The following is a 15,644-nucleotide window of genomic DNA, read 5'->3' as shown; positions in this document are numbered from 1 at the left end:
GCAAATTCACTTCTTTCTTAGAGACTACACTCTGCGTTTGCACTAACAACAAAATGCAAGTGAAGATGGGGCTAATACAAAAACTCAACACCATACAAATGTCCGGGAAAAGGCAAGGCAACTACTTACCTGGGAAGCTTTCTAGATTTATAGGAATTTAATGCTTTAGTTTGTCATTCATTTCCAAATTTGGATTGATTGACCAACACCAAATCTCTGGGCAAAGAGATCTCTATCCATATTATTCCATTAAAAAAGGGAAACATTCCCCAGTCAAGGTTTACCCTGAACTGTTTTTATTGGCTCTTCATACACAGGATTAAGTAACAATTTAGGCTGGTCACTATACTGGGGAAGAATATCCTGCTCCCCTGTTTTGGCAGGTGAACTTTGTACATCCCATTGAGGTACCCGGATGTTACAATCTGATACTAGCTTGGCTGCACAAAGAGATGCATAAAACTGTTCATGCCCTGCCGGCTTTATAAACTTCAACACATCATCTCTTCTTTCACAGCAGCTTATCTTTCTCCTCTGCACCTCATCCTTAACTCTCTGAAAGAAGAAAATAGAGGTAAGTACATATTTATGTTTGTAAAACTGTGGCACATAGCATTGTCTAAAGTATAATTTTGCACATAGATGAAGTGCTCAAGATATAAAAACAATCACCATAAATCATTCCTTCTCAATATTAAGAAAGAACATGCCTATGGACCAGATATTTTATGCTTGTAAAGTAGCAGAACCTTACATTTCCAAAAGGTAAACAGGTCAAGTGCAAAGGCATGGAAAGTTTATGGGGGCCATCTCTAGAAATATATCATGGTGCATTAGAGTAAAGAGTAAATACATTAGATCACATAAAACATAGATGCGGCTGTCTATTCTAATAAAAAAAGTCTATTCAATGGTACATGAAACCTATAAAATTAACTCAGAATGCAACTGAATACGTTAGTGGCACAAATAAAGAATAGAATATATTCTCCAAAATAAATTTTCTATGGTTGGTTCAGTAATGATGTATCTTTTTCTCATTCTAAACTCCATATATTACATCTGCCCTCTTTTCCATTCAACTAAAGACAAACATACACACACAACTAGCTAGTATAATCTAATCTTGTTGCCTTTAAAACGAATCTACTTTCCAAATTAATAATAGTAAGCATCTAAATTTCACGGAACCATATCTATGAAATGAAGAAGGATAAAGCTCCATCACAACAATGATTCCTTCACAACCTCTAAGGAAGCAGCTGTCTATAGAACCATCCAACTATATGTTGTGATTATCTCGTAAAACAAAAAAAATCATCCATCGTTCAACTTCCTACATCCAAATTAGATGAAAGTTTACAATATCCAGGTAATTACATCCAGTTCATATATACCCATCGTTAGATACACCAATACTACATACCAAACCCCATGTCTACTGTAGGAACATCAGTGGCAGGATGATTCCAATATCAAAACACAGCAAGCTTATTAATGTCATATCGTGAATCCAAACCAAAAGCTAATTAATCCTCAATCTATAATTCTATATGCCTATTACCAATAGCTTTATAAATTTAAACCATTCTTATTTTCACAAAACCACCATATTATCTACATTAAAAAAAATAAAAAAAAATTCACCCTAACACAAACAACTACTTGTGGGACATATTATACATCTGTCAAACAGGAAATGAACCAAAATATAAACAACAGATCTTCACAAACCTGCAACACCCTCGAATCAAACTTGGGCAGTCCAATTTGCGCAACAGTAATGGACCCAAAAAAGTTCCCTAGCAATGCAGCATCAGGAACGGCCAAACCCTGAAACAACCCGGTCACAAACCCACCTAAAAAGCTATCTCCAGCACCCGTTGGATCAACCTGAGTAGCTGAAAACGGCAAAATCTTCACTTTTCCATCTCTCCAATTCACTTCACAACCTTCTTTCCCAGTTGTCACCACAACACAACACAACTTTCTCACATCTTCAACATCCATAAACGAAGCCTCCTCCGAAGAGGCCTTCAAAAACCCAACTTTGGGTAACAAATGATAAAAGCCACTATCTTTCAACGGCACAAGTTTCACTGTTCCATCAACGCTATCAAAAACCCTAATTATGGATTGAATATCAACAAAAACTACATTACAAATTTCCAACATTTTCTCAAGCGTTTCAGGCAAAATCTCTCCACCGACACCAACAGCCATCCCGTAATCAAACAACCCATCAGGAAGATCCGAGGGCCGAATGGGTTCACATGCAGAGACCCGTTTCAGGACCCGGTCTTGGTGCCCATTCGGATCCGAAATCGAGTCATCAAAATACGCGTGGAAAACCGTTGTCTTCGAACTGGTTATCACAATTGGGGCATAACTAGTTTCGTACTTGAAATCTCGGCCAACTTTAGAAACCAAATTACAGGAAATAGACAAGCCATTGAGAACTTTAGAAATGAAAGAGGCAGCCCCACCAAGAGATTCAGCTAGAACGGTGCCGTTTTGAAGAAGAACATCGTGGCAGTAGTTACCGACGATTAGGACACTGTGGATGGAATTTTGCGGGTCTTTTTGGTGCCTAACCATGGCGGAGAATTAGAAAAGGAGTTGAGGTTCGTGAGAGAGCGACCATTTAGAGAGGGAGATGGGGCTGCGTGCTGAAAATAGAAAACATAATGAAGTTGGTTTCGTGACACTTTCGTGGGTGATTTGGGAGGGTGAATGTTGAATATGTGTCGATAGTCGAGGACGCGCGCCAGTTAAAAGATTTGTATGTCAGCTTTGTTTATATATATATATATATATAAAAGAAGGAGCTTGAGAATTATTATTATTATTTTTTTTCTGTTTGATGGTGAAGTTATGAGAAAATTAGGGGATGAGAAATGAGAATGAAGGGGAGGTCGTTGTTACCAGCCTTGAGTTGTGCACAGGAGAAAGAGATTGATATTCCAAATCGGAAAAATATTTTCTAGTTTTGTTTAACCATTTCAGTAATCAATTTGGAAATTAATAGAGGAGAATATTTACATTAAACAAAACATTTGGATAAATGTAAATTATTGTCAACATAATCATCTGGATCAAATGTACAAATATAAAGTTAATCAGTAAGCCATAGTTTCTCGAGCAAATCATGAGCACAAGTACTACATTTGTATCCAAAGAAAAATCAAACCTAACCCTCTTGATTCGCCTTTACTGTTAGACTACCCATGAGTGGGTCATTACACGTTTTATGTTTACACTAAAACAATTTGTACCTGACCCAACAAATTTCAATCCTCAAACTTATAAAACAATAAATAAAATCAGAACTGCAAAATTTTGCACAAAAAGATTTATATTATGATGCATAATATTCTTCCAATGAGTGGTAGGCTTTTTGCCAATTGGGTCCACATGTAATAAACTCAGAAATATGCAGATTAAAGCCGATCCAGATATTAACTCACAGTCATCGTTCAAATAGAATATTCACTACATACTTGCGTAGATTGGTTTAATACATAACACTAATAATCAATGGGGAATATGATCACTTTCCCAGTATTATCTTTCGAGTACTTCTCAATTTCTTTTTCTATCAGTATGGTATTATGCTTTAGAATATGATTCTTTCCCTACAGAACTTTCAATGGAAACCCCTTTTTTTTCTTTTTCTTTTTTTTTTTTTTTTTGAAAAAAACAGAAAATATTCCTTTGCAATGTTTTACCCAATTCACATAGCAGATCTGAAACCAGTTTTGAGCTGTGTAACCAGCTAATAACATGAATTCTCGATTCTGCCAGAATGGATAGCAGATAAAATTGGCAATCTGTAAGCATGCATAAAGAGAATTTGTGAACAACTTCATCATAATAATAAATCCATTCTAAATTAAACCTCAGCATTTAGCTGATGTTTCTCAATTGCTAAGACTCTGATTTACTACGTTGATTTTACTTGTTCCAAGTTCCAATAGACTAATAAATTGTACTTCATAAAATCTGTCTAGACTCGCCTTGATAGTGAAAGGAACACAAGGCTACAAACACACAGATGATTAGATAGGAATTTCTGATAATTTATTCTGCGTTGCTATAAACAGGACAGTAATTAGTGCACAAGTGACCACAAACATTATATGTGGTCAATAAAGTTGTTACAGAGACTGCATAAACACCAATGGACAAAAGATTGTTTTATTTACGAAAACATGGTCAGGATTTATAACAGGATCAATGCAAATAGCCAACGCAGCATACCGAGACTGTCAATCAGAGCGAATTCCACCCATAAAGGTCCTTGGGTCAGGGCAGCTACCGGTAAACTGTGCTTGCGAGAAGTCAAAACCAGGGTTCTGCAGAAAGCAATGATTTGTTAGCAGGAAAGGTTGTTAAGACAAACAAAATCTAAGTTGAATAATTAGTATTACTTCAAATCATTAGGAACTTCATTGAAATGAAGTAATTCAGTATATTTTCAATAGAATCAAGATAAGCAAATTTTCATCAGTTTAACTGAATGAAGAGAATTACACAGTAAAAAATAAATAAATAAAGAATTCCAAGGACGATATTGCTTAGGAACTTCCAAGAAATTTGGCACTTTTCTATAATCATATTAGAAACACAGGATTATATCCAGAAACACAAAATTAAATCCAAAAGGATCATAAGAAAGCACCATGGTCACATCACAATCCATGTAATGCAATGAAAGTCCGTATTAAACACAAGCCACTATCAATAACTACACGGACACACAACAGCCAAAACAAAAAATGTGAAGATATTGGCCACCAAACAAGCACTGTTGAAGACTTTAGATATCGCTGCAATGAAAGAACATAACAAACAGGCTCTGATGCAATAAAATCAAATCTGTTTTTGTAGAACTGGTTCCATCTGAACAGATTTTGTCTCAAAAGTATCAGCAATCCCTCAGTCTTTGGCTATAACCTAACCCAACATTCAGTAGCTTGTAGCATTATAAATATGTTACCACAAGTGGAGTTGCATGGAAACCCCAGTTTCACATTCATGAGTTACTGCTAGCAAAATAACCTCATCACACCAAATCATAAGATAAGGATAACAAACATTTGCAACCAGTTTCCAAATTCATAAAGTAGAATGAAAGTGAAAGAACTAGTAAGCAACCCAATTGTAAGGCTAGCAACTACATTAAGCAAAATGATGAATAAGACATCTAAAAAACACCGGAACATAACATCCACTATAAGAATACCTAAAAAGCACCTGAACATAACATCCACTATAAGAATACCTAAAAAACATCTGATCATAACATCCACTATAAGAATACCTAAAAAACACCTGAACATAACATCCACTATAAGAAAATCTGAAAAACACCGGAACATATTATCCACTATAAGAATAAGAGTTAAAGTGATAATCACCTCTTCTTGAAACCTCTGAAGCATGAGCCGTTTCTGCTCAAGATCCGAGGCATAAGGGTCCAGCTGACCCTCACCCAATACAGGCGAAGCCCATGTCTGACCCTTGTCCCTTTTCGTCAGTGTTATATGCATTACATCATCCTCTGCAATAAAACCCACAATTCAATTAACTGTGCATAAACTTGTATCACTATCATCAGTTAAGACCTCGCCCCATACAATTATTTGGCTTCAATAAAGTGGGTTCTCCTTCTCCATATTATAAACCTTACATAGAATTTCCAATAAATGTAAACACCCCCAAAACCACACCCCACCCCCCGCCCCCCTAAAACAAAAAACAACACCAAAAAAATAAAAAAATAAAAAAAATTACCCAAGGTCCAGAAGGAAGAATCCGTCTTCACAGGACAGGTGAGATCATGCTGCAATGAAATGAATGTAAGTACAACAGAAACAAAAATTATCAAAAAAATCAAAATTAAAAAACATTTACAAAAAAAAAACACAAAATAAATGGGGATAAATAACGAAATACTAACATTGAGATAAGGAGGGTTGCCTTTGATGCCGACTTCAACGTGTTTAGATTGAATCTTGCAGTAAAATTGCTTGGAATGAACATTTGGCGGCAAATTTATGTACATATTCACTTCGTCTAGGGTTTGATCCCATTCAAATACCGTTTGACCTATAAACAAAAATAAAAAAAAAATTAAAGAAAAAAGTCTCAAAGAAGCATAGAAACAGAAGGAATTAGAAACTGACACTCACCGTTGTGAACGAAACTGTGACGTTTTTCAGGCGCCAATTTCTCTGCCATTTCTAGGGTTTTTTCCTTTCTCTTCCTTCGCGCGTTTTTTTTTTTTAACAGTATTAATCAATGATTTACGCAATTTTCTGACAACTGGTTTAGCTTCCTCATGAACCTTCTACCCCTATAATTTTGGAATCATGAATTTGCACCAACATTTCGTTTTCCTCACTTTAGAGCACCAAGTTTATCATAAATTACAAATTAACCCAAAAGGTTGAGTTTCTTAACAGATCTCCCCAAAACTAGAAATAAATATGAAGTATTTTGATAACACTACATCCTCCTAAACTTTGCAAATGCTCATCAGCATTGCATGGTAAGTGACTTAAGGATGAGGGTTTTATCAAGTTGATTAATTTTATCGAAAAAAAAAGTCAAAACAACAAAAACTTTACATCTCCATCATAAACATGTAGAAGCTTGAATCTAAATTAATTTAGAAATTAAAGATATATAAGCCATAGGTACCTCCTAAAATAAGCAAAATAACAAAATAATTAGGGTTGTTGTATAATAGGCTGAAAAATGGCGATAACGACTATGATATCAGATAACTAAAGGTTTTTTTTTTTTTTTTTTTTTTTTTTTTTTTTTGGGTAACCAGTAATGGGTCTCTCGTGACTTAAACACAAAACTTCTAGGTATAGCTAACTCGAATGACTAAAGAGTTTACCATCCGTTTATAAGGAGAGAGTAACTAAGGTTTCTTCCCAGAATTGTTTTGGAATAAATTTAATTTACTATAAGTTACATATCTATACATATATATACATGTAATATTATCCCAAATTAAGACTATGGTCTATAATTTTTATTTTTTAAGGAATTTTTATACCCTTTTTTGATTAAGCCATTAGTTTAGACTTTAGAGTACATAAATTCAAGATAAAGAAAAGAAAATAGTATTGTTTCATAGTTAGAGATGGGGAAAATCTTTGGATCGGTCACGGGGGTTAATAAGCCGTATTGGCCGGACGCGGACAGTGTAAATTGTGAAGATGAAGATGAGGAAATTTCCTTCAAGTTTCTGATTCCTCGGTGAAGATCAAACCAATGAAATGGCAACTTGCTATATCCATGCATTCTCTTGTCCTTTGTTTCCTTTTTTGGTTAAACTCCGGCAAATAAATGCAAACCCTTTGATTCCCTCCCGATGAACCCATGAAAATGCCTCGAAGGTTCTAATTTTCACAGTACAAAAATCTTGCTCCCTCGAGCTATCCTCAAAGCCACACTGAACCATATGTATCAGCCATCTCCATTGACGAATATTTTAGTTTAAGCATAAACAGATATATTTACCTTCAACATTATCATAAGTAGGTCAAATTAATAAAGAGTATTATCAGAAAACTGTCCGAGTAGATATTGTTTACAAGCAAATACGTCCTCATTATCATAATTAGGTCAAATTAATAAAGAGTATTATCAGAAAACTGTCCGAGTATATGTTGTTTACAAGCAAATACATCCTTCATCTTCACGGGATAAGGTCTTTAGTTAATAATATAGGATGTGTCAAATTCTTGGCTGATTTGAACCCCAGATCTTGAAGGGTCAGTAAATATGGCAGTTTCAGTTGTTTATAATTACCAAGTCTTTGTGAAGCCACTGGCATCAATGAATTCTTTTCTGGTTTTTAATTATTCACCTTCCATATATAGTATGGTTCTTACTTTTAACTAATAATTTAATAAACAAAGAAAAAGAAAGAAAGTAACAGAAACACTTTCCTTCTTGGCTTCTTATGATTCATGAGGACAGTGCTATCTCTTAATTTACTTAACTACAATAATATATAAATGGTTTTGTTGCCACCTTATAAGCATGCACCACCATTAGGCTTAACACTTGTAACCATGCAGTAATGGAAACAAAGTCTGCGAAAATTCCAGGAAGCTGCCTATACTGTAATAAGACACAGTACTCTACGTGGATCTTTGCGGCATGCAACTCTTGTACTTATCCTCTATAACTTTTCTCTATATAAATTAACCCACCAAGGACGATTTACTTTGTTCATTTTCTCTTCGTATTTCTGGAGAAATAGAAGCCTAGCTAGCGAGGTTGGCCAGGCTGATAGTATTATTACAACAATGGCTGATGAGTATTCTGATCAAGAGGTCTGTAACTTGGAAAATGGTGAGGCTAATAAGGGCTCCGGAAAGGAGATTTGGAATGTAAAGACACCTCAAACTATGTCATCTTCCATGTTAAGGAAGAAATCCGATCCGATGCTTGTGTCAAATGTTAGGTTCAATATACTTAGACAATTCCTGGCCAATTTGCAAGAGGTTATTCTTGGTACTAAGCTTGCTGTGCTCTTCCCTGCAATTCCTCTAGCTGTAGTTGCAGACTTTTATAAGTTTGGAAGAGTAAGTTTCATGAATGAAATCGATTGATGTTGATTTTAAAAGATACTTTTTCTTTTCTTTTATATTGCTCACTGTGTTTATTTGTTGCATGACATGTAGCCTTGGATATTTGCTTTGAGTTTACTTGGACTTACCCCACTGGCTGAGCGTGTCAGCTTCCTCACTGAGTAAGTACACGTAGAATTTTCTAAATCTATGATTAAAATATGTGAAAATTTTCTGACAATTTATTTCTATTTTCTTTTTCTTCAATTGAAACAGACAAATTGCATACTTCACTGGCCCAACAGGTACCGATAATTGAGTCTTGATTCTTTGAGGAAAATGTTTAAAAATTATATTTGTTTAAGAAATGAATCTAAATGAAGATTAATTTGCAGTTGGGGGGCTTCTTAATGCAACATGTGGTAATGCAACAGAGCTGATAATAGCATTGTTAGCTCTTTACCAGAACAAAATAAATGTTCTTAAATATTCCCTCTTGGGTTCCATCCTCTCAAATCTCCTTCTTGTTCTTGGAACCTCTCTTCTCTGTGGAGGCTTGGCTAACCTGAAAAAGGAGCAAAGATACGATCGAGTAAGACACTTACTCTGATATATGATCCATGTTGTGAAATCCTTATTATCCTATCTTTTTTTTTTTTTTCTTGAAGTGGAGTTTATTATTATATTAGCTAGGTGGGTAATTACTTAATCTGTTTGTTTATGGTTTAACAGAAGCAGGCTGATGTGAATTCGCTGCTTCTGTTGCTGGGGTTGCTGTGTCACATGTTGCCATTGATGTTCAGATATTCTGCACCACCAGGGACTTTCACCGCTAACTCAACCCTTCAGTTATCAAGAGCAAGCAGCATTGTTATGCTTGTGGCATATATTTCATATATCGTCTTCCAGCTCAAAACTCACAGGCAGCTGTTCGAATCTCAAGAGGTAAAAAAGCACACATTAATTGTTTTGAAGTCACCAATTTTATTTCCTTCGAATGCATGACACTTCATTATTTGTACAGACTTCGGAATTTGCATGTCACTTGTCTTATATAACTTTAACCCACAAACAAACAGAAAGAGAGAGAAAGAGAGGGGACAAAAATGTTAAAAAAGGAAGATTCTTGTGGGCCTTTAAAAGTAAAATGTTAGTTGAAGTTCACTGCATTTAGAATCATATTCCCAATAAACTAAGTGCATTTGCTGAAATAAACAGGAAGATGAAGAAGAAGAAGAAGAAGAAAAGGCAGTGATTGGATTTTGGAGTGCATTCAGTTGGTTGGTTGGTATGACAGCCATAATTGCTGTGCTATCAGAGTATGTTGTGGGCACAATTGAGGTACGTATACAGATATAAATATCTGTTCTATATAAGAAATTTGAACAGCTTGGTTTTGATCTACTGTTTTGTAATTGTTTCAACCAGGCTGCTTCGGATTCTTGGGGCATTTCTATTAGTTTTATCAGCATAATATTGCTACCAATCGTGGGCAATGCTGCTGAACATGCAGGATCAATCATATTTGCTTTCAAAAACAAGCTGGTATTGACATAAATCAAATTTTTACCAATTATTTTGGTTCACTTTTGTGTGATGTTATTTCAAGATAACTTCTGGGTATAATGCAGGACATCTCTTTGGGTGTTGCTCTAGGATCTGCTTCTCAAATTTCTATGTTTGTGGTAAGGGAAATTTCTTCTTTTTCCTTTTCAGGTTCAATTTTTCTCACCAAACAACATAATTTATTTTATTATTATCATTTTCAGGTTCCTTTATGTGTGATCACTGCCTGGATAATGGGAGTCTCCATGGATCTTGATTTCAGTCTCCTTGAAACTGGTTCTCTGGCCTTCACAATTATCATTACAGCCTTCACTTTACAGGTTTAATTTCCACCCAAAATTTTTTTATGTATTTTTTGTTTTCTTTTATCTTAACTGAACTGTGTATATGCTTTCATCAAATTAATTCTCAGGATGGAACTTCCCATTACATGAAAGGAGTGATTCTCTTCCTCTGCTACATTGCCATTGCTGCCTGCTTTTTCGTTCACAAAATTCCACAAAGTAAGTACCCTCACTTATTATCATATTTAATCCGGTCTTTTAAAGTTGTACAAAAGGTTTTAGAATCTAATATGGCCGAAAAATTAATTGCATTGGACAACTGGTTTAGCTTTGAGTTGAATAGAATATGATTGAATCTTGCTCACGATAGGATTTCATTTGGTCTTTACTAATGTTGTGTAATTATTTGACATTAAGGTGAAAGCACTAACAATTTGGGAGCTAAACCGTCCATCAGATTCATGGCAGCTTAGGGTTTATACCCCAAATCAGAGGATATTGCATTGGTTAATTTATCACACCATGTTCATGTGATAAAAGTTTTCGGTTCGGTTTTCGTTTTCGTTTCGAAAATTAATTGGAGTATCCTATGGCACAGTGAGAGGGACTTGGTAGGTTTTGAAGTTCTTTCAAAAAAACTTTATTTGGAGAAGAAATGAGTAAAGTGTTTGTATATAAATCTTTCTCTAATGCCTTAAATTTGTAATAATGTATTTGCTTCTAATTTCCTCAAAGTTGTGGCAAAAAGGTGCATCCGAATTTTCTCTCTGTGGGTTTTGTTGTGTATGTATCTTAATTAGTTCAAGTTCTTCTTATTCCAATGCTGCTGAAGCCGATATAAATGCCAATTCTGGGCCATGTAATAATCATTCAATAAAAAAAAAAAACTCTGCTTATGGGAGGTTGTCAAATCCTGTAATAAAAATCCTGAAATTTCGTATTTTTCTCTTGAGAAATCCTGAGCAGCATTAGACGTTTAGAGCTGAACTACTATCTCTACTTTTGCAGAATTTTGTTCTTTAAATGACATCCTGGGCCAGATAAACCACAGACGAAAGTGGGCTGGGTCAAGAAACTCCATGTGTAAACTTGTGCATTCCCGTTATTAATATTAGAGCAATCCGCATATTTTTACCCGAGATTTAGCGAAATCCTAAGTTGATATTCTTGGTTGTATTTATTCCAGATTTTTACTTTTAAACTAACATTTTTAGTAACTATTGGAGGTGGTTAGAAATAGGGAGTGAGGTCGGCAAGTGAAGGTATGAGTTTTGTAGAGGAGATTATTGGGAGTCCAACGGTGGTCTCGGAAGTGATTTTAGACTTTGAAATCGGTTGGAAAAAGCCAAAAAACTATCGGCTTAGATGCTACAAATATGAGCATTTTTTTGCTAATATGAGCCCATTTTTTGCCAAAGAAAACATCAGCATACTTTAACGTGCTAATATGCGTCATGTTACAGTAAAAAGTTAAAATCTGTTAAAATAAAATAAATGACTTTACTTTAAGGATGAAAATTTAGAATAAATACAACTATGAGTATCAATATAGGATTTCGCTAAACCTTATGTGAGAATATGTCGTTTTCTCTTAATATTATTATAATTACTTCTTATATTATAATCTTATATTTTTGTTATATAATAATAAACTTTTAAGACTTACTCAACAAGTAAACATTTGGAATGTTAGGCAAAAGTAGTAAGCTAAATGTTGCTATCAGTCCCTCTAGTTTAGTTATCCTGGCGCCATGTTTGTTCTGTTAAAAGCTTGTTTTTAGCTGAATTAGAGTCCATTGCTAGGGACAAATAGGCTATTTGGTATGCAATCGCGGCGAAATTTCCTCCAGCCATGAGCCAAACAAATACTTCATGTGCATCCATACCGTACTTCATTCTTGCTAATTCCATACCCATACGTGGTTGCATGTCCACCATCTCTCTTTTCTTTTTTTCAAAGCTGCCTTTTTATTCACCCCCCCAACTTGTGCAAAAATATAACACCATTTCCCATGGCTGCCAACACCATTTTAGCTTCTTGTTGGCTCTAATCACAACATCTACCTAAGTCAGGAACGTGAGATGACCTCTAGCTAATCAAGTTGTAGTTAATTGAAGTTTGATAGCAAAATGGTGGATGAAAGATATATAAAATTTAACCACTCTTGGGTGACCGAGTGGTTTTGAGTTCGATTTACCTTGATTGCTAATAAGGTTGGCTATTGGAAGTTTACCCGACCGTTAACTTTAAAGTCTTAGAATTAGTTGAGGTGCCCGTAAGTTTGCCTCAACTCCCTGATCACCAATATATATAGTGTTATGCCTGAGAAATCAAAGGCTGACGTGGAGTTGCGTGACGAAACGTGGCCTGCTCTCTTCAGAACGGTAAGCGCACGTCAGGCCTGCCAAACGCCCTGGTGCTCCCACGTGTCCGCTAACCTGCTCCAAATCGCGTGAAATCGGCTTGGAAAATGGGTAATGGGACGTAAAGCCAGATTACATCCTGACACACACACCAACCCAAGGATTTAATGATCATTACAGGCATTTAGCTTGGTGTAAGAAGAGGAAAGACCCATTCAAAGGGGATTCGATCATTTTACATTTGTATTCTCTCTCTCACTAACAAAGCTTTGTATTGACTGTTCAATCATTTGAAGTCAGTCGCTTTAGCGACCTGACCCACTATATCAATACACATAGTGGAGTAGATATGCTACCTTAGCATCCGAACCACTTAAAAACTCTCATTGCTTATTCTTTATTCATAATCCATATCAGTCTGTTCCTTGTTCAAACAACGCTGCACACATGTCAATAGTTGGTGTCTAAATCACGCATCAACATATAGATAATGAGTTTGACCCCAAAAAAAAAAAAAAAAAAAAAAAAAAAAAACCTTCATCAAGATTCTTTATCAATAAACTCATACATGTGGGTAAGCGGCGTTGTTGAAACAATAGAGTAATCAATATACAAATAGTACAAGAAACCCATTTCTTTGAATTTGCTTTTCTTGGTGATTCATGTGAGAAACATGGTCAATTTTCTAATGACGAAAAAGAGGAGATGATGAAGAACAACTGCACAGCAAAGCTAGCTGCCTAGCTGTATGAATCCAAGAGATATATATTGAGTCATTGACAAACTAGGGTTTGATTGATTGAGGCACTAAGTATTTTAAAACTTGTTGTATCCGCAATGCCAGCATATTACCGGCCAGGGTCACAATCCTATTCAACAATCCTTTTTATTCAACAAAACCCCAATCAGAAATCGAATTTGTTCAACCATGAATTTCTGAAACTATTTTTTAACATCAAAGGAAGCCCTTTTAATATTGAATGTTGCTTACTTTGATTACAACTAGCGGCTAGGATCAAATTATTCCCTTCATACCCAAGCATGAATTCATCCAAGAAACCTCCTCAAAAGAAGGGAACTCACCATTTATTCCAATTGGGTTTATTGTTGGACCCTTCTAAAGACTGTTAGATGATAGCATTAAACAGTAAGATACAACTTACAATATAAATAGGTCATCTATATATGATATTGTTCAAGCAAAAACACAGCCAAGTTTTAAATAATGGCAGCCAGAGATTCCAATATTGCAGGAAGAGGAGATCTTATTAAAAATGTTGCAATCATCTTTGGAGTTACTGGGCTTGTTGGGAAGGAATTGGCTAGAAGGCTGATCTCGACATCCAAATGGAAGGTTTATGGTGTAGCTCGCAATCCTGAGATAAAACCAATCCAAAGTTGTAACTATCATTTCATTTCATGTGACCTGTTGGATCCTTTAGAGACTCAGAAAAAGTTGAGTTTGTTGAGAGATGTTACACATGTGTTTTGGGTCACTTGGGCTAAAGAGTTTATGTTTGATGCTCAAGCTTGTTGTATTCAGAACAAGGGCATGATGTCCAATGCCTTGAATGCGATTCTCCCAAAAGCCAAGGCCTTGAAACATGTGTCCCTCCAAACTGGAATGAAGCATTATGTGTCACTTCAAGGCCCTTTTATTGACAAGGAAATTCGGTTTTACAGTGAAGAATATCCAAGACCAAGAGCAACCCAACATTTTTATTATGATTTAGAAGACTTGCTCAAGGAGAAACTTGCAGGAAAAGTGGGTTGGTCTGTGCACAGGCCCGGCGTGTTGATGGGCAGTTCTTGCAGAACTTTTTATAACTTCATGGGAAGTTTATGTGTCTATGGATCAATTTGCAAACATTTAAAGCTACCCTTTTTGTTTGGAGGGACGAGAGAGTCTTGGGAAGAGATGTGCATCGATGGCTCGGATGCTCGGCTAGTGGCGGAACAACACATTTGGGCAGCCACAAATGAGGAAGTTTCTTCCACTGATGGCCAAGCTTTTAATGCAATCAATGGTCCAAGATTTACATGGAAGGAGATCTGGCCAAGTCTTGGACTCAAGTTTGGTTTACAAGTGCCTCAAAACATGTTCTTGGAGGAGTTTACATTCACAAAAGCCATGAGTGACAAGCAACAAGTATGGAAAGAAATTGTGGAAAAGAAAGGACTAATTGAAACGGAGATGGAAGATTTGGCCAACTGGGCATTCTTGGATATCCTGTTTCGTTGTCCTGTGAAAATGTTGGGTACCAGAGATAAAGCTGATAGATTTGGGTTCAAATTGAAGTACAACACATTGGATTCAATCTTGTATTGGATTGACTCCATGAGAGATGAAAAACTAGTTCCTTAAGAGAGGTGGGGTTTGACTTCATTTTGGAATCAAAAAAAAAAAAAAAAAGTTTGGGAGAGAAAGTGGTGCACCACACAGGAGATGGAAATTATTAGGAGGTGGGTTTCTACAGGATCTTTGCATGTGCTGGTTGACTAATATTTATGTTTGATTTTGCTTTGATGATAATGAAATACATGATGTGCATGTTTATTAAATAAATGTAAATTGCATTGTGTTCCACAAATATGTCCCTTCTTTTACTCATCTTGTCTTGGAGTGGTATAGAGTTATAGCTAAAACTAGCCTTTAATTCAAATATCCCAACATTAATCTTACAAGGCTTGGTCTCTGCCTGGCAATTCAATGACAGAACAGAACTGACACCATTCAATTTAAGGTAAATTTATAGTAGCTTGGTTCTAATACCAACTGTACTAGTTTGGACTCATATAAAGTAATTCTCTTTGTGCTTTACAAATATACTTC

The 15,644-nt window shown here is 35.7% G+C and overlaps 4 protein-coding genes across 4 annotated transcripts; 2 read left to right on the top strand and 2 right to left on the bottom strand.

Moving 5' to 3' along the window:
* On the bottom strand, window positions 1-2,698 carry LOC116129584 (inositol 3-kinase). Its single transcript, XM_031415302.1, has 2 exons — window positions 1,735-2,698; window positions 1-555 (listed from the first exon to the last, which is right to left on the bottom strand). Exons 1-2 carry the CDS (start codon window positions 2,596-2,598, stop codon window positions 274-276), a joined length of 1,146 nt encoding a protein of 381 aa, XP_031271162.1. The 5' UTR covers window positions 2,599-2,698; the 3' UTR covers window positions 1-273.
* Window positions 2,699-3,968: 1,270 nt separating this feature from the next.
* On the bottom strand, window positions 3,969-6,351 carry LOC116129578 (nudC domain-containing protein 2). The gene is made up of 6 exons (XM_031415296.1): window positions 6,195-6,351; window positions 5,963-6,111; window positions 5,797-5,845; window positions 5,421-5,563; window positions 4,240-4,355; window positions 3,969-4,185 (listed from the first exon to the last, which is right to left on the bottom strand). The coding sequence occupies exons 1-5, from the start codon at window positions 6,241-6,243 to the stop codon at window positions 4,269-4,271; spliced, it is 477 nt and encodes a 158-aa protein (XP_031271156.1). The 5' UTR covers window positions 6,244-6,351; the 3' UTR covers window positions 3,969-4,185; window positions 4,240-4,268.
* A 1,914-nt stretch (window positions 6,352-8,265) lies between these two features.
* Window positions 8,266-11,386, top strand: LOC116129577 (vacuolar cation/proton exchanger 3-like). The gene is made up of 11 exons (XM_031415295.1): window positions 8,266-8,612; window positions 8,712-8,779; window positions 8,874-8,902; window positions 8,993-9,189; window positions 9,330-9,542; window positions 9,816-9,938; window positions 10,026-10,142; window positions 10,229-10,282; window positions 10,367-10,483; window positions 10,576-10,666; window positions 10,865-11,386. Exons 1-11 carry the CDS (start codon window positions 8,334-8,336, stop codon window positions 10,918-10,920), a joined length of 1,344 nt encoding a protein of 447 aa, XP_031271155.1. The 5' UTR covers window positions 8,266-8,333; the 3' UTR covers window positions 10,921-11,386.
* A 2,650-nt stretch (window positions 11,387-14,036) lies between these two features.
* LOC116129647 (iridoid synthase CYC2) lies at window positions 14,037-15,301 on the top strand. Its single transcript, XM_031415379.1, has one exon. The coding sequence runs from the start codon at window positions 14,037-14,039 to the stop codon at window positions 15,174-15,176; it is 1,140 nt and encodes a 379-aa protein (XP_031271239.1). The 3' UTR covers window positions 15,177-15,301.
* Window positions 15,302-15,644: the final 343 nt, after the last annotated feature.

The sequence above is a fragment of the Pistacia vera genome, unplaced genomic scaffold, assembly GCF_008641045.1.
Source record: "Pistacia vera cultivar Batoury unplaced genomic scaffold, PisVer_v2 Contig212, whole genome shotgun sequence".
Taxonomy (NCBI): domain Eukaryota; kingdom Viridiplantae; phylum Streptophyta; class Magnoliopsida; order Sapindales; family Anacardiaceae; genus Pistacia; species Pistacia vera.
The sequence above is the reverse complement of the archived record's forward strand: the minus strand, read 5'-3'. Positions and strand labels throughout refer to the sequence as shown.